This window comes from Eptatretus burgeri, chromosome 1 (assembly GCF_056783735.1).
Source record: "Eptatretus burgeri isolate ZD-2024b chromosome 1, Ebu_testis_v1, whole genome shotgun sequence".
NCBI lineage: Eukaryota > Metazoa > Chordata > Myxini > Myxiniformes > Myxinidae > Eptatretus > Eptatretus burgeri.
In genome coordinates, this window is record NC_140961.1 from 16,400,457 (window position 1) to 16,418,937 (window position 18,481).

The following is an 18,481-nucleotide window of genomic DNA, read 5'->3' on the forward strand; positions in this document are numbered from 1 at the left end:
GTGAAACAGTAAAGAGTACCACATGTGTGAGAGAGGAAGATGAAGCATTATAAGATCGTTTTTGTTGTTACAAATAATGTATGAGAGAGTTTAACAGATTAGGTCATGGAAGTGTAAAGAAAAAAAAATCGAGGAAGAAGACGAGGAGGAAGTTAAGAGGAAGAAGAAGAAGCAGAATCGGGAGAAGGTGAGCGTGTTGTTGTTGTTGGGTATATATATGTATATATGTATATGTATATATATATATATATATTTTTTTTTTTTTGTTAATATTAATATATGAGAGAGTTCAACAGATTATGTCATGGAAGTGTAAAAAAAAAAAAAAAAAAAAAAATCGAGGAAGAAGACGAGGAGGAAGTTAAGAGGAAGAAGAAGAAGCAGAATCGGGAGAAGGTGAGCGTGTTGTTGTTTTAGGTTTTTTTTAATTTTTTTTATTTTTTATTTTTGAGATAAGAAAGAGATTAGTTGGGAGAATGGGGGATGTTTGGAAAGTGGGGAGGATCAAAATTGAAGGTAATGGGGAGGATAGAAAATGAAGGTAATGGGGAGAAAAAAAAACAAAAAAAAAACCATCGAACACCGAGTGGAACTGGTTGGCCTCAAGCCTACGCCTAGGCCTCAAGCACAGGTAAGAACGTCGACAAAAATACTCACAAAATAGCACGATTTTTGAAACAAAACCGAACTTGCAACACACAGTAACATGTAGGTGAGAAAAGTAAACAGTTAAAACGGGACAAATAACAACCGGAAACTTAGTGAAATGAGAGCGAGAGAAGAACCTTCAGAGTTTAGGCTTTATTCCATTTGATTGGAGCCGCTTCTACGGGCACACCGGGGAATACAGGTTCAGCTAGGAGTACATAAGCAGTAACGTATACATGTGCAATTAATCACCGCAGAATAAATCCGCGTAAGCACGGAGTTCGATATAATCTCCATTCTCACCAGTCAATGAGCACCTTCAGTCAATGAGCACCAAGTGAACAGCCGATGTAAATGGCAATGCCCCGGGGACAATCACCCCGTGCCGCGGAGACCTCCCCTTATACGCGAGACGCACAACATGTGATCCCGCGTCATGTCCCTCAATTCACCTCAATTCACCACATTCTCCCCACCTTTAAAATGCAACTAGGGGCCCAACTTACGCACCATGATTGCTTTAGCACTATAGGAGTATACATTTCAAGCAACGCGGACTAATAGATCTACAGAAGCATACATGCCAAGCAGTGATTATTTTGAGTTGTAGGAGCATGGTAATGAGCATCGATATATGATATAATGAGCATATAGGAGCATGAGCAGCGAGAATGCCGATAATCCCCTTTACAGATCGAGTCGTCGAGGGGGCCTTATTCGTCGACCTCTCCAGGAGTAAATGGCAGTTTCACTTGAGGGAGGCTTCTGATCCTCTTGGTGAGCCTCGACTTGTGCCGGGGATGACTCCTCGATCGCTCTCGGGTGGAACGCGGCAGCCCCGTCGCCCGGTGGAGTTCCTGGGGGGGGAACACCTGGGGAGGGGATGTCAGAAGGAGGAGTGCCAGAAGGTGGTGTACCTGCGGGAGGAGTACCTGAGGGAGCCAAATGGCGAACCGACACAGTGGTCTCCCTGCCATCCGGGAGCCTGACATGAGCATACTCTGGATTAGTGTCAATGAGTTCGACCCCCTCCACCAGGGGTTCATACTTGCTTTGTCGTACCGGGCGTTTCATGAACACTGTTCCGGGATGGATCAGCCAGTTGGGCACCGTTTGACCGTCAACATAACGTCGCTGGTGAGTAAACATTCATTCGTGAGGAGTTGCATTGGTGGACGTGCAGAGCAAAGAGCGTATGGAATTCAGAGCGTCGGGAAGGGCAACCTCCCACCGCTCGGGGCCCAGTCCTCTTGATTTCAACGCCAGAGTTACGGCTTTCCAAATAACCCCGTTATACCGTTCCACCTGCCCGTTACCCTGTGGGTTGTAACCCGTCGTTCGACTAGTTGCTATGCCGAGCTCTAGTAGGAATTGTTTTCGCCCGGCCGACATGAAACACGGCCCTCTGTCTGAATGTATGTACGAAGGTTTCCCAAACATAGTGAAGAGGTCAGAGAGACATCTCACGACAGTGCCCGAGGTCATATCCGAGCACGGAAATGCGAAAGGGAACCTTGAATATTCATCAACAACGGTGAATATGTATCTGTTGTCTGTCTCGGTCGGCAGGGGCCCTTTGAAGTCGATGTTTAGTCTCTCGAAGGGGGAAGTGGCCTTGATCAGTCTGCCAGATGCCGCGCCATAGAATCTGGGTTTTAGTTCAGCACAAACAGGGCATGAAGCATTCATTTGTTTAATATCTTCAACAGAATAGGGAAGATTTTGTCTGCGCACGAAATGTGCCATTCTGGTTACCCCTGGGTGGCAGAGAGACACGTGTAGGTCTTGCAAAGCCTGACTGATTGTCGCCGAGCAGTAGACCCGAGAGAAGGTATCTGCAGCAGGGTTTTCCTTCCCGGGCCGGTAAACAATGTCGTAACTGTAGCAAGCTAGGTCTATCCGCCATCTATTCACCACACTTAGCTTTGAGAACGTCAGCAGGGAGCCCCAAAGGAGACCTCTCGCTGCTCAAAACCGGAACCGGAAGTGATTATTGTCCATTATTCACGTGAAAATTGCTCTAATTCTGCCACTTTTGATGGGGATCTTCGATGGAATGTAATCTTTAACTCTCACCATAAATGTTCAATTGGGTTCAAGTCAGGACTTTGACTGGGCAACTCAAGAACATTTATTTTCTTTTTATTCATGCACTCCAGTATGGCTTTAGCTTTGTGCTTCAGATCAGTCCTTACTGAAATGTGAATCTCGTACACAGTTTCAGGTTCTCGGATACGGCTGACTCGAGCAGGTTTTCATCAAGGATTCTCCTGTACTTTGCACTGTCCATTGTCCCTTCTATTCTAACAAGCTTGCCAGTCCCTGCTGATGAAAACCAAACCCATAACATGATGCTGCCACCACCATGCTCGATATTAGGGATGGTGTTGACTGGGTGATGTGTAGTGTTCGGCCTACATCAGACGTAACACTTTGAATTTAGACCAAAAATTCAATTTTTGTCTTGTCTGACCACAAAACTTTTCTTCACATGACTGCAGTATCATTAGGATGCTATTTTTTGTTTTCAAACTCCATTCAACCTTTTAGATGAGTCTTTTTCAGTAATGGCTTCGTTCTTGCCACCTTTCCACCGATTCAGATATATATATATATATATATATATATATATATATATATATATATATATATATATATATATATATATATATATATATATATAAAGAGGCGTCGTAAGAGGCGACCAGGGTTGCGTCAGGAAGGGCATCCGGCGTAAAACATGTGCCAAATCACTATGCGGATCATACGGATGATCCGCTGTGGCGACCCCGAATGGGAGCAGCCGAAAGAAGAAGAAGATATACATATATCTGAATCAAGCCCCCTAAATTGATGAGGCAGCAGGGCACAAATCCAGTACCATCACAGCATTTGCTGCACAACCTGCCAGCAACAAGTGTCAGTTTCCCATGTTTTCTCTCTGGTGATTCGGATTCATCGCAATAGTTATGGTGTTCATGGTAATGGTGGCCGAGAGGGATAAATAACCTAATTATCGTCATTAATATTAATCATCAGAATAATTTCTCTGCCATGTAAAATGATTTATTTCATGCCTCTCCAAGGTTCAAGATTCTAACTTTAATATTGGACAATATGCTCGGTATGCTTATTTCCAATCCCTGAGATGGGTTGCAATTTTTATATTCTCCTCGTTATAATTTATTTATTCTTTATATATTTTCCTCGGCATTGATACAACAGAGATGGCACAGGTGCACACCAGCCATGGGCACTGCCAACTTTTGTGACGACCCTGGGGTGTGGGTCCAGTGGAGATAGAGATTCCTCATTTTGTGTACGTAATAAATGAATAGGTCTGTATAACAATATTTTTCGTGGGAATGCAAAACTTTTTATTTTTTTTTTGCAGACACTGTTGAAGCTCATATGAGAGCAAACACACATAATGTTCAACAACGGGAGCAGGAGACAGGAGGTGGGGGAGATGGAAGGAAAAAACAGTGTGGAACAGAGATGTGAGGAGATCTCTGGAATGGAGAGGGATGGGGCGAGGCACACAGGTTAAACTAGATGGACACTACAGGGACTTTCAGGTCCTTATACAACAGGAAATTTCAGGAAGGAAAGTAGGGAATTTGAAGGAGGTGGGTTTGGGGTGGATTAGCGGGGGGGGGGTAGAAAAGATCATTTTTTTGGATGGGGGAAGATAAGAGGTGGTGGTGAACAGCTGTATTGAAGACCTGGAGGGAAAAGTGGGATTGGAGAGAATGTGGGAGTTTGTTCCAAACACAGGAAAAATGAGGAATGAAAGAGTGAAGGTGAGCAGTGATTCGTGATTTTGATAGTTTTACCAGAAGGGGATTTTTGGGTGGTGAGAGAGTAAGAGACCAAAGACTCAGCCTCATTGTGGGAGATACCAATGATCCCAAATGCCTTGGTTTCTACAGCGTGAAGCCGAGAAAGGTGAGAGACAGGAGCACCAGCCCAGAGGGGAGAGCAGTACTCCATCAGGCTGTGGATGAAAGCTTTGCATGTGGTCAGGAGCTCAGGTATGCCGAGGAAGGACTTTGCGTGACCTTGGAGGCCAGCTTGGAAATGTGGCTTTCCCAGGAAAGATAATGGCAGATAGTGAGACCCTAAAAGCTTGAATGAAAGGACTTCATCAAGAGAATTGCTTAGAAAACAGATGGGGGAGGGGGGGTTCCAGATGGTCCTTCCAGAGAGACATAGTGAGAATGTGAGATTTGTCAGGGTTGAAAGACATGTTCCACGTGTTGGACCAGTTTGTGATTTTATCCAGATCTACAATGAGTGAAAAGTCTGCTGCTTGCCGGTCTGAGGGATGACAGATGGTACGTCAGAGGGTGTAGTCAGTCATCAGCAAAGAGATAAAGAGGATTTTCCAGAGAGTCGGAGAGGTCATTGATGAAAACCAGAAAAAGAACAAGGCCCAGAACACTGCCTTGAGGAACTCCAGCCTGGACAGGAAGGAACTCCAGCCTCCAGCCTGGACTCTCTCAACAGGTGGTCCTTAATGGAGTTCTCCACCTGTTGGCTGCAACAGGAGAGGAAGTCTGTGAGCCATGAGTGGAGATGGCCTTGGATACCATCGGAAGAGAGTTTGGTGAGCAGGGCAGGATGCCAGACTGTATCAAAGGCATGCAATATCTCGAGGGAGATGGCTCTGATTTTATGTCTGGCATTGATGATCTCAATCCATTGTTGGAAGAGCAGAAGCAGCATGTCTCGGGTATAGTGACCTAGTGTAAGTATAGTGAGTCATGTCCCAAAATAAAGAACAATAGTTTGAATTGTTAAGAGTTATCAAATAGTATACAGGTACCAACAGTTATGACGATTATTCTTTTATTACACCAAGACAGGTGGGATTTTGTATTTTAATCCAGAACCACAGGGTATCACATATAACGCCATTTTTTTTTAAAGTAAAAATAAAAACAGTGTCAAAACAACATTGAGTATCGAACTCGTATATTAAACTATTTCAACATCCATTGTACATGTTTTATGTGAAGCTTTACACGAGGAGTATTCAAGTCGTTCTACGAATGAGATACAACATTTGAAGATATCTGAATGCCATTATATTTTTCAATTTACAAATAAGTATGTATAATTACTGGGAGAATATTAAAATTTTTATTATTTTATTTATTTATACTGTATATTCTCCTCGTTGTAATTCTTTTTTTTGTTTAAGATTATTGAGAGCTTCTCGTTTGTAGAACTTTTGTTTCTTAATGCTCCACAGATCATAACAACACTCAACAAAACATGCTTGTGGAAATATGATGCAAAATATCTGTGCATCTTGATTTATAAACAATTAAACATCATTCATGTTTGAATGCTTTCAAAGTTTCCTTTGTGTACCTGTTTAACAGCAAGAAGTTCAAGCACCCCAAGAAACTTGACATTTGTACTGACAAATTACCGAAGCTAATAACAAATAAATAATATTGTTTGTAAGATAAATTAAGAAACACAATCAGTGCAACAAGTTAATGCAACACATGAACTCAAAAAAGAGAAACTTAAAATAAGGAAACAAGTGAAGAAAGATAAAATAGAAGTCAGCTATCATGTGGTAGCCTGTGGCTGCTGGTCCTATCATTTTCTGGGGCTACAGCTGTCCCACTGATGCAGTAGTCCCCTCTATTTCCAGTCCACTGGTACTTATTTTGCTGACCTCAGGATGACAGGTTGAGTCAACGCCACCTGGTGTTAATTGTAAACAGCCAACAGGGGCTTGATCTCAAGATCACTAAGATCACCCTCACTGTTAAGCCAACACCAGGCTTAAAATCGAAATAATATCTCGTAACGCGAAAGTGTTACAAATTAATGAAATAAAATATTCATAGCATCTTGCATCTGTTAGATTGAAATAAAAGTCATTGTTTCAGAATTTTTCATGAAATCAATCATGTTTGTGTGATTATAGAGGTATATATGCTGTTGAGTGCTGGCAGGATAGCCAAGAGGTACACACACTCACCTCTAAGCTGTCTAGCCTGGGTTTGATTCTCAACCCAGCTATCAACTGTCATCCCAGTGTTTTACAGGCATGGCGATTCATCAGTTTGTGTTCCGGCCATTGGATATATGTTAAACTGTTCATCAGTCAGCCGGCATTAGTTAGCGGATGTTCAAGATCCCACTGTGAAGTTGAGCTCAGAGGTGAGTGTGCACACTTCTAATTGAGAGGCACAAGTTGTCTTCAACAAAAGACTACCATGCCAGCACCCTGAACATTCACCTGAACAAATTACAAATTGATTTTCCCAAATCGGCTCCAGTCAAACATTAGGCCTGACCAGCCAGTTCGGTTCATGATAGCCTGGTGCCAAAAATGTTCCCACAAGATGGTGGGAATAATTGGGACTGTTCATATAAACTAGTAGTCATACTGTAAGACTTGATGCTAATCATAATCACAAAAATATTTGTTCCAGGAACTGAATGCATGAACATGTGGCGAAACAATTAACAAAAATCTTGCACAATGCTGTATAAAGTACAATCGCTTTTAATATTTCAATTATGGAAGCAGTACAAATGGTTATTTTATGATTTATTGTCACGGCAATGAAAATTGTTTCTAATGCGATTAGATTCTCCAAAGTGATCCGATGACGTCGTTGATTCAAATACACACAAAACAGATATCACGAAATGGAAATTGTATTCCTTAGGAAAATAGATTTATTGCACGATGCATATTCTATTGCACAGGATGTGTTTATTAAAGTGATAAAAACTGTTGTGAAACATCTTACGGAACAGACTTTTTTTTTTTCAACGAATGAATCCACATAACTTTATAAACATTTAAAAACAAATTATTGCATTCTTATATTCTCATTGTTAGCTCAATACAAATCCAAAGAGAGCACATTTAGACAAAGAAGGTCAGAGATGTTACAGTCAAATCATCATGAATTGTGTGTAAAACCACAAAAATAAATCGTTAACTTAGTTTTACTGAAGTATAACTTTATGTTTGTAGAAATAAATGCAGACAGTGTTGAAATCTACTGTTTTGGTATTGCTTTTGTAAAAAACAAAAATCTTTGTATGAAGTTTTTATGATTTTTTCTTGTATGTTTAGTGTCTCCCAGGCACCACTTTCATAAATCTGCAATGGAATGAGGATGTACCACGTGACCTCCATGCGTATCTGTTTATAGCATGTCTGTCTGTCCTCTTATAGATTTGAAAACGGCTTGGCTGATCTTCACCAAATTTTGTATACTTGTTGGGGTTAACCAGGGTCAGGTTTTTGGCACAAAATTCCCCATTTCCCCTTACGATTTTCACCTGTGCACGTGGCACTGCACACATTGACTGCCCCCAACTGGAGGAAGTCACCAGCACAAAATGAATCCCCTCCCCTCCTTTTTTTTTTCAAGCTGATCCAGGTGAGAGAGGGTGTTTCTTGTATTAAAAAATAAAATAAGCGGGGTCATGTATACATGTATTTAAGAGTCACTGTTGCTGGGTCTTTCTCCTCAGGTTCTGAACAACAGGTAATTTGTGACCGTCACTCGGCACACTTATATTTCTAGTTCGGACATTCACGTAAGTATTGCCTTGATATCAACAGTGACACAATCCTCACCTTCAGGATGTGACAAATATTCCTCAAAGAATAGTGTCAAATTCATTTTTCCTGAATTATTTATTATGCTGATGTCACAATAAGAGTGCAAGGCCCTGCCTGGCTGGCTCATGGATTTCTCTTTTAAGGGGTGGTACCAATGAACTACCCTTTTACACCTGAACATTGGATGTAATCACCAGGAAAAATGAAGGTGTCGTTCGCATTGCTTGAGGTATGCTAACTGTAGGAAGCAAGGAGAAGCTGACGTTTCGGGTGTGAACCCTTCATCGGAACAAAAGAAGATTAATCCTCACAACGTCAATTTCTCCTTTCTTCCAACAGCAGTTAGCATACCTCGATCGAGGTCCTATTGATTTCAGTGATTTCTCCAGCCACCTGTCGACGCATGTCAACGCCAGCCTTCACTAGCAAGACTAATTCTTCATTTTACACTCATACATCTCAAATTATTAGAAAGAAAACCACACACTTCCTTTGTTTGTTACCTCCTAGCAGGGGTACCTGGCATTGCCTGGTGCTGCTCTAATCCTTTTGGCATTTTAAAGAAATCAAATTTTGATTTTTTTTTTCTTCCATTTTTGTGGTGGACTAAAACACTTCCCTCCACCCACTAAGGAATGGGGTTAGGAATCATTTAATGTTACCTTTCACATCACTACAAAGGCTTAGACACGATAGAGCGATTTGAAAAAAATAAAAATAAAAACCCCAAGAAAAATCACTTTGTTTTTCAAATTTGTTTGGGCCCAAAACAGTCCCTGGCACTTACTGATCCATCCATTCATTTGGACCATACTCTGTGCAGAGCGTTGGTGCTGCCGAAGCAGTCTCCTTGGCTATTGGGCACAATCCTGGATGGATCGCAACTCCGACGCAGTATACCAGCAAGTTGGCACTCATTTTGCCAATCTTGGAAGGATGACAGGCAGAGTCAACCCCACCTGGTATTAATTCAACAGTGAGTGGGGTTTGAACTCAGGATCCTGGGATCCCAAGCCCACCACCCTTAGCATTAAGCCAACACTTACTGATGAACCTCTGAAAGTTTGACGAAGATCTGTTCGACTATCTCTGAGAAAAATGGTGACACACACAGACACACAGCTCTCTTATAGTATAGATTAAATCCAAAATAATTTTTTCTTAATTTCAATTGGAGTAACCCTTCATTCACCATTTGACCTTTTATAGTATCTTTATTATTAATTCCCACAGATCAATGAATTATGTAAGAAGGGTTTTCATGAACCTACCTGATGTAGGTAATGCATAAATGTAAAAGATTTCCAAAACCTTACATGACAATGAGATGTTTATCATTGTAATGGAAAGCACTGTGCATGCTTTTAAGCCAGATTAAAGTGGTCAAAGTACAATTTAACACTCATAATAACACAATTAGGCTCCATTATAAACATTTTGGCTTGGTACAAAGAAACGTTTCATATGATTTCATAATCATTACAAAACCTGTTTGCCTATTTCTGAATGTATTGTTGTCGGTTGAATGGAATGGAAAGATAGTTGATGCAGTTATCTTCAATAGGTCCACTTTTATTCGAGAAGGGTTGAAAATTTTATTTTAACACATGTACTTTTAAATGGATTGTTGGCAGCCTTGAAAAATGAAGGTGTCGTTTCATAATCAAGTTGGGTTCTTTATTAGTTGCATATGCAAATATGGTGGAAATTTTGACCTGTGACTCCCCAACCCTCAAAACTCCCCAATGTATAGAGTGGCCACAATGTCTGGTCACCCCTTGTAAGAACTGACATTGCCTTTGTATACATAATGTTAATTGCTTCCTTTTTTTTTCAGATTTCGTGAATGTAACAATGGATGATACAAGCAATTACACCATTAAACAATGGATCGTTGTCAGTGTCTGGGCTAACCCAAGTCCACAAAAGGGAAAACAATGGAAGAGGTGAGCATCGACTTCCAACAACGATTCTGCCAACAATCCTTTCAGGGCTTCATTCAAGAGATTGTTGCACATAACAGAATTACAAAAAAAATATATAAAAAACCCCACTGATGACCTGAAAACAAGAAGTGAGACTTGCTTTTCATTGAATTGTCCCACAAATTCTCCGGAAAATTTCTCACAGAACATGGCGCAAAATTATTCTCTGTAGTGACAATGATGGAGCACAAACTGATCCACTGGACAGCTAAGGCTTGTGTCATATGCCGTAACATGTGTAATAAAGTAAAAGAGTGTATGTATGTGGAATAATCTTGTAGAACCCTTCAGTGTTATCCGCTAATATGATAAAAAGCAAGGTCACAATTTTTACAAGGGGTGATAAGACATTGCAGCCACGCTGCAGTAAATCAGGTATGTACAATCGAGTATCTTACATCTCCATGCAAAAACAATCACCAAATTATTAAAACGAAGAGCAGCCACATCCACACAGGTAATGTGAAGCAACTGTTCAGTACAAAATAAATAAAACATTATGAACAAGCAATCAACAAATATAATTTAAAGTGCATCGCCCTCTCAGGTTTTGTGTCTTTTTGCCTGAAGTTAACCTGCAATTATTACCAATGACATTTCACTGAAGGATATTTGTTACGGGACGATGAGGAGGCACGTGAGGATTCAAAAGTTTGCACTCCTCCGTAGTGCTGGGAAAAATCGCTCCGTTGTTGTGACTTGCTGCATCGTGGAAACGGCACGCGACCCTCGCTCCTTCGTTGGTGGAACAGCACAATGTCTGCATGTATGCTGAACTCACTGCGGCATTTCCATCGGAATGGGAACATCGACTAAATGAGGAAATGTCAGGACGGGTCCATGGACGCCGTTTCCTTGGATGAGCACGACATCGAATGACTTGCAAAAAAGCCCGCTTGAACTCCTGGCTTAAGCATGGGTATATGATTGGGTTGATGCAGCTGTTGAAGTATCCTAACCAGAAGACAACTTTGAACAGAACTTCTGGAGCATGTGCCTCAGGAAAGAACGCACCTGAGGTAAGGTTTTGGGACACATGAGACACAGTCAAGGTAGTCGTATTATCAGCAAAAGGAAATTAAGGGAGGCACAAAGTGCCCCTCCCTATATATGGGATGGTTTCTCTGCATGCAGCTTTAACATGGGGAATGAAAATTCGTTTCTCAGCTTCTACTGGACGGAATTGGCTGCAAATTGTAATGTACTCGATGGACAGGGAAGAAGGCTCTGAAGTGGGAACAACAGGTTTAATTCGGACATGAGCACAGCACAGCATGGAACATGGGCAGGTCACATGACTCTGCTTAATCACGCTCTGGTGGACCCATGGATACATAATCATAAACTACTGATACATCTCATCTCCCCCAGCCCCCTTTACATTTTTTTTTTTTACAAATCAAGATGCTCAGGAGGCTTACAGACATGAACTGATCTTCTAAGGGCTAGTGGAGGGCTGTCCTTGCTTGCAACTACTGTGGGCTTCTCAATAAGGGATACAGGGTCAGGAAGGAGTTCCAGTACTTTGATGGGTGTAAACTGTAAAGCCTTCATGAAGAAACACTCAGGTTCAAACGCAGGTGTTGTTAATACAGGAGTGAGTGACAACGGCACTTCAGCCGGTTCAATGTTTGCTCCCCATGATGTAACTTGAGTTGGTAAACGTGTGTACGCATGCATCTACCATCATACAGCTTCACAAGAAACATCATTTCACCAGTTATCAATAATGATGCCAGATAACCACTTGGTTCCACATCCGGAGTTCAACACGTATACAGGATCATTGACCTGGAAGGTTTCCAGGTTTCCAGGCATTTGGTCGTGAATGGTGAATGGAATGGTTTCCAGACATTTGGTCGTGATTACATTTCTGGTGACACTTGTTATTCTCGACCTCGACCATGATGTCCGGGTGCACTAATGAAAACTGTGTTGTTAATTCATGACCCATCAGAAGCTTGGCAGGTGAGCGACAAGTGGTTTGATGTGGTCTGGTGCGGTAGTTGAGCAACACACGAACTCGACGAGATTGAATGGAGCCTTCCTTGACGCGGCTTAGATCATTCTTGATGATCTGAACAACATGCTCGGCTTGACCATTACTGGCAGGTTTGTAGGGGGCAGAGGTGGAGTGCTTAATATCATTCATTTTACAAAAGTTCTGAAACTCTGAACTCGTAAATGACGATCGTTATCTGATACAATGGAGTTTGGAATACCATGTTGTGCGAACATGGTACGTAGAGCTTCAATTATTACAGCAGAGGATGAGGATGGCACCACGAGAGCTTCAATCCATTTGGAGTGGGCATCAACTATGATAAGAAAAAACTTCCCTTAAAATGGACCAGCATGGTCGATGTGTCGTCTGGACCATGATTAAGATGGCCACGACCACAAGGCCAATGGAGGCTGTGGCGGTGTCCTGGCATGGGCTTAACAAGTGTAACAATGGCGTGCACTGCACTCAATGTCACTGTCCAAACAAGGCCACCAAACATGGGCTCGGGCGATAGCCTTCATGATGACTAGGCATTTGGAGTTGCTCGTCTGAATGTTGGTACTTTGCATGGTCGAGCTGGTGAGATAGCGGAAACTTTGAGCCGCAGAAGAGTGGATGTATGCTGTGTGCAAGAAACAAGGTGGAGGGGAGGTGCTGCAAGAATGGTCATAGGTAGAAATGATAGGTAAAAATTATTTTGGAAAGGTTATGACTCTGGAACTGGTGGTGTTGGGATTATGGTGACTGAGAAGTGGGTGGAGAAGGTGTTGGAGGTTCGGAGGGTAAATGCAAGAGTTATATTCCCAAAGCTGTTGTTTGATAAGCATATATTAACAGTTGCATCAACATATGCCTCACAGATAGGATTAAGTGAGGAGAAGAAGGATGAGCTTTGGGACACACTTGTGCATGTTGTTTCAGGGATTAGTGAGAGAGAAGTTGTTGAGATCGGAGGGGATTTGAATGGACACGTTGGAGCATTGGCAGAATTGAGTTTGGGGACGCGAGATATGGTCGTCTGCAACACAATGTTTAAAAAGAGGCCAAGCGGACTGATCACTTATGAGTCAGGAGGTATAAAGAGCCAGATAGACTACTTTCTAGTTTGGATCAGCGGCATAGCCGCGTCCCAACCAATGATACAACCAGGAGAGAGAGAGAGAGAGAGAGAGAGAGAGAGAGAGAGAGAGAGAGAGAGAGAGAGAGAGAGAGAGAGAGAGAGAGAGAGAGAGAGAGAGAGAGAGAGAGAGAGAGAGAGAGAGAGAGAGAGAGAGAGAGAGAGAGAGAGAGAGAGAGAGAGAGAGAGAGAGAGAGAGAGAGAGAGAGAGAGAGAGAGAGAGAGAGAGAGAGAGAGAGAGAGAGAGAGAGAGAGAGAGAGAGAGAGAGAGAGAGAGAGAGAGAGAGAGAGAGAGAGAGAGAGAGAGAGAGAGAGAGAGAGAGAGAGAGAGAGAGAGAGAGAGAGAGAGAGAGAGAGAGAGAGAGAGAGAGAGAGAGAGAGAGAGAGAGAGAGAGAGAGAGAGAGAGAGAGAGAGAGAGAGAGAGAGAGAGAGAGAGAGAGAGAGAGAGAGAGAGAGAGAGAGAGAGAGAGAGATAGATATATATATATATATATATATATATATATATATATATATATATTGACTTCTGTTCTTGTGTGGTACAAGTACGTAATGGCGATGTTGTTTGAAGCAGAGACTCTTGCAGCAATCAAGGGAAGCACAAAGTGCCCCTCCTTTCATATGGAAAGGTTTCTCTGAATGCAACTTTAACAAAGGGACTGACAATTCCTTAGGGGGGGGGGGGGTTCATCTTCCAAAAAGAGGTATTTGCTTTCTTTTCCGAAACCACACACACAATTTTGATGAAACTTGACCACAACCTTCATCACCTATGATATTCTTGGGGAAAATTCCATGAGAATAGTAAAGACCCCTTTATATGGTATGTGCCAAGTGGCAAACAATAGAAAATAAAGGACATTCCATGGCTTGTAGAAAATGCCAGATGATAGAAAATAAGACACATTCAAAAAATGTCGTGTTCATGCTGCACTACCCTTATGGTCTGAGGAGGAACCAAGTAATGCTCGAGAAAAGTTGACACAAAGGGGTGCCCTACACATATCAGATAAAACCCATCAGTTGGTAAAGTTATTTGTTCCTTGAAAAGGAAAACACATAATTTGTTTTAATTTGTTTATAAAAAAATTGCACCCCTTTATATGAACTTTCTCCTCGAAACAGTGTCGGTTCTGCTGAAGCAGTTTCTTTGCGAGGGTTGCAATCCTGTGTGGGTCGCCCCTCCGACGCAGGAAGTGTCGGCTTCTACTGGACGAAATACCCTCCGACTCCGACACAGGAAGTCAGGGCAAGAATTTGTAATTTCCTCATGTTGCTGCCGATAGCGCGCATACTCTTCACAAAGGACACCATGGATTTTTAAAGTTCACGCACTCACATCATCACATGAGACTAATTTCCACGTGCGGGACGGCACCCCACAAAGTGTGACCACTCCTCATTTTCATAAATGCCAAGGTGAGCCGATGAAAAAAGCCAAGAATTCACAAGGTTTCGGAAAAGCGATCATAATAGAAAACCTATACGCCAAGAAAACCTAGAGAAAACCAAGATGCCAAGGTGAACAATCAATAACAATGATCCTGTGAAAAAAGCCAAGGAGTGGTCAAACTGACCCCACATTGATGAATCACCCTGCCTGTGAAACACCAGGATGACCGTTTATAGCTGGCCCAATATTCAAACCCAGGCTAGACAGACCAGAGGTAAGTGTGCATCCTTCTCGACTATCCTGCCAGCCTTGACGCTATTGTGCTACATTTTTATTTCCAAGTCGAGCCGTGGTGATGTTTGTAGAAGTAGTGAGGTATCTAGAACGTTTACATTTCAGAGATAGACAAATGCCTCTGCTCTGGCACAAGCTTGTCACCCTGATATGAAAAACGACTATGTTGTTCTTTGGAGAATGCATACACAAATGGATATTCCTTAACAGTTGTAAAATGGATGTAGGCTTGATGTTCATACAATGCATTGTCAATGCCGATGCAACCACTAGGCAAACTAGGCAGTCGCTGAGAGCGGAAAAATTTGTGGGGTGGCAACAATGAATGAATTATTCTTGAAATTACATCAGTAAACAAGCAGACATCAGAAACGGGAAATTAAATGTCTAGATCTACTGATATATGTACGTCATCGATATCTGCAGAGGAGATTACAGATGGAAATGTTGGGGCCTCTGTTTAAATAATAACTCATGTTGGAAGCATTTATATTTAATTAATATGAATGTTGGAAACATTCAGGCTCATGTTGGGGAATCCTGTGGGCAGGTTAGCTTTGGCAGGAATGGCACAAAACAGAATGCACACAGGCCAGAGGGAATGGCAGGTAAAGCAGGCAAGTGGTGGTGGTAGCGGCCGACAAGGCCGTCACAGGCCGGCAGGTAGGCGATGCAGGCCGATTATATGGCCGACAGGTTGATGATATGTAGAGGTAGGGGCCAGCAAGCAAGCAAGACAGCCGGCTTCACACTAATCTGTCCTAACCTAATCGATCTCAACACCTGATCTATCTATTCTTCAACCTACTTTGGTTCCCTCTGAGCTTGATTAACCCCTGCTTCCTCTATGAAAACAGAAAGAAGTCTTATACATATAAATGCACAATATTCATACAAAGCTGAAGATTTGCTTCGGGTGCAGAATACTCTTTCACCGACCTTGGGCATTGTCTAGCCCAGATTCTTCAAGTCAACATTTTCCCACTTGGAGAGGAAGTTAGTATGTAAATTATCCACTTCAACCAACATGAGCGTTCTTGGCACTACTTATGTGTAGAAATCTATGACATCAGCACATTTCCTCCATGATACGTTCCGTTCGTTCCAGTTTGGGGAAAAACCATATTGGTTCTGAAGGATATCTGAACAACACTGTTGGCTGGACTGTTGCAGGGTTTCAATCACTGTAAGCTAAGTTGCGATGAAGGACGCACCATGAAAGCAAAATTTCTGGAGTTGGAAATTTGCCAATAAATATTTTATTACTAGTTTCTTCCATTGATGACATTTATTTTTTTTGGTATACATAATTGAAGCTCATGGAAGAGCTAGTACTATTACAATGAATGGATCAAGATACATAAATGACAAAAGAAACAGCAGAGTTGAAGGCCAAGATAGAGGCAGACTTGGACAAACAATGGGTATGGGGAGCAATGAGGGGTCAGGAGGGGCCACATTGGGAAGACAAGATGGATTCAGAAGAAAACTCTCTGGAAGAAAACTACAAATTTGGAAGGAGGAGGGTTTGGGTTGAGGAGAGTTACCAAGGGTAGAAAAGATCATGGTTTTTAATTGTGGACGATGATCTGACATGGTGGTGAACAGCTATCTTGAAGACCTGGAGGGAATAATGAGATTGAAGAGAATGTGGAAGTTGGTACCATAGGTGGAAAAACAAGGAAGAGAAAAAGAATGAGTGGAGGTGAGCAGTGATCCTGGATTTAGGTAGTTTCACCAAAAGGGGTTGATTGTGGACCTTGTGTGCCCTGCAGAAACCTGTGGGGGACAAAACATGAAAAGAGCAGAGGGTACAAGACCAGAAAGGAGGTGGTAGGAGAAAGAGAGACCACCGACCTCTCTGTGATGGCAAAGTGATAAACCCATAGATTCAGTTTCATCGCAAGACATTCCAATAATCTTAAAGGCCTTGGCTTCCACAGCGTCAAGCGAAGCAAGATGTGAGGCAGGGGAGCCAGCCCAGAGGAGAGAGCAGTACTCCATCAAGCTGTGGATGAAAGCCTTGGAGTTGGATAGGAGTTCAGATGTGCCAAGGAAAGACTTTGTATGATGGAGGATGCCGAGTTAGCGGCTAGCTTTGGAGTACAACTTTCAAATTTATATAGTGACTTGGAATTCCGAACATTGCAATGCAACACAATGGAAAGCAATAATTCACACCAGCTGGCAGTTTAATCATCTACATTCTTAATGATCCTCTGTGTTAGAAGTTGAAGAAAACCACCATTTTCCACTTTTTTGCCTCATATTTATAGTTCTCCATTCGGATTGAAATCTCATTCCATAGAACTCAATGGTTAGGGGTTTGGTCCTCTTTTTCCTGTCTGTGGAATCAACTTCCACATTTTCTTCAATCTCATTCTTACCTTCAGGTCTTCAAAATCGGCTGTTCACCACCATCTCAGATCATCCCCCATCCAAAACCATGATATTTTATACCCTCACTATATATTTTATACCCCAAACTCACCTCCTTCAAATTCCCTGCTTTCCTTCCTGAAAGTCCAGGTAGTGTCCATCTTGTTTACTCCGTGTACTCCACCCCGTCGCTCTCCCTTCCACAGATCTCCTAATGTCTCTGTTCCACACTGTTATTGTGCTTCCCTCTCCCACACTCTTGTCTCATGCCCCCTTGCTGTGCGTTGTGTGTTAGCTCTCATACGAGCCTCGACAAAGTATACAAAGAAAGTCCACTTGAAGTGAAAACAGGAGACTTCATCATTGCCAAAATTGATGGAAAAGGAAAGACTCGTGCTATCAGAGCATTTGTTGGACAAGTGATTAAAAAGTCAGACACTCAGAAAGACAGCATGGATGTCAAATTCATGATAAAGATTTCAAAATCTTGTAAGACCAAATTCAGTTTTGCCACTGAACTGGAATATGTTGTTGATGTTGGATCAGTGGTTGAAGTACGAAAAATGCCAATGGCAACCAGTCAAGAAATTAATTTGTTCCCTGAGGAAATTGAAGTTACAGAGTGAGATGTTCATGAATGTGTCTGAGCTATAAAAGTGTGTTGCCTACTGCTTGATAAGCAAATGCAAAATATTTGTTTTCCCTGAGGAGGCATGCATTTAATATTGCATTAAGTTGAAGTTTCCTGGTGTGTGGGTGGGTATCGTAAGCTGCACCTTCTCAATGAAGTAAAGGCACTATTTTTTTTTTTTGTCTTTTCATAGTAGTTTGAAACTTTACCATGAAATTACAACGGTCTATAAAGATGATGAAAAGGTGACATCAAATTAAATACATCACTTCACGAGAAGGCCACTCGGTAGAGCGCATACCTCTGCCACGCAATGCCTGACCCATGAGAACATATCGGGCCCATTACATTTTTTTAAATATCATGCTATATATCATCGTTTTTGGCCCTCCCAATGGCCAATAATCACTTTAAAA

General features: G+C 42.0%; 2 protein-coding genes across 6 annotated transcripts in view; one reads left to right on the plus strand and one right to left on the minus strand.

Moving 5' to 3' along the window:
• Positions 1-10,504, plus strand: part of LOC147033937 (uncharacterized) — a 17,836-nt gene extending 7,332 nt beyond the window's left edge. The window contains exons 4-6 of one of the 4 annotated variants that reach the window (XR_015056173.1): positions 6,710-6,834; positions 9,084-9,236; positions 10,098-10,504. Coding sequence is in view for 3 of the 4 variants with exons in the window: in XM_085873615.1 (XP_085729741.1) it covers positions 9,084-9,229 (146 nt within the window). In the remaining variant the exon portion in view is untranslated. The remainder of the gene's footprint in view (positions 1-6,709; positions 6,835-9,083; positions 9,237-10,097) is intronic. The other 3 variants (XM_085873638.1, XM_085873615.1, XM_085873624.1) reach the window with 3 other exon arrangements.
• Positions 10,505-10,648: 144 nt separating this feature from the next.
• The window catches only part of LOC147033938 (alpha-1A adrenergic receptor-like), a 52,584-nt gene continuing 44,751 nt past the window's right edge, over positions 10,649-18,481 (minus strand). The window contains exon 2 of one of the 2 annotated variants that reach the window (XM_085873568.1): positions 10,649-11,259. In XM_085873568.1, coding sequence (XP_085729694.1) covers positions 10,844-11,259 — 416 coding nt within the window. In that variant the 3' untranslated portion in view covers positions 10,649-10,843. The remainder of the gene's footprint in view (positions 11,260-18,481) is intronic. The other variant, XR_015056167.1, reaches the window with a different exon arrangement.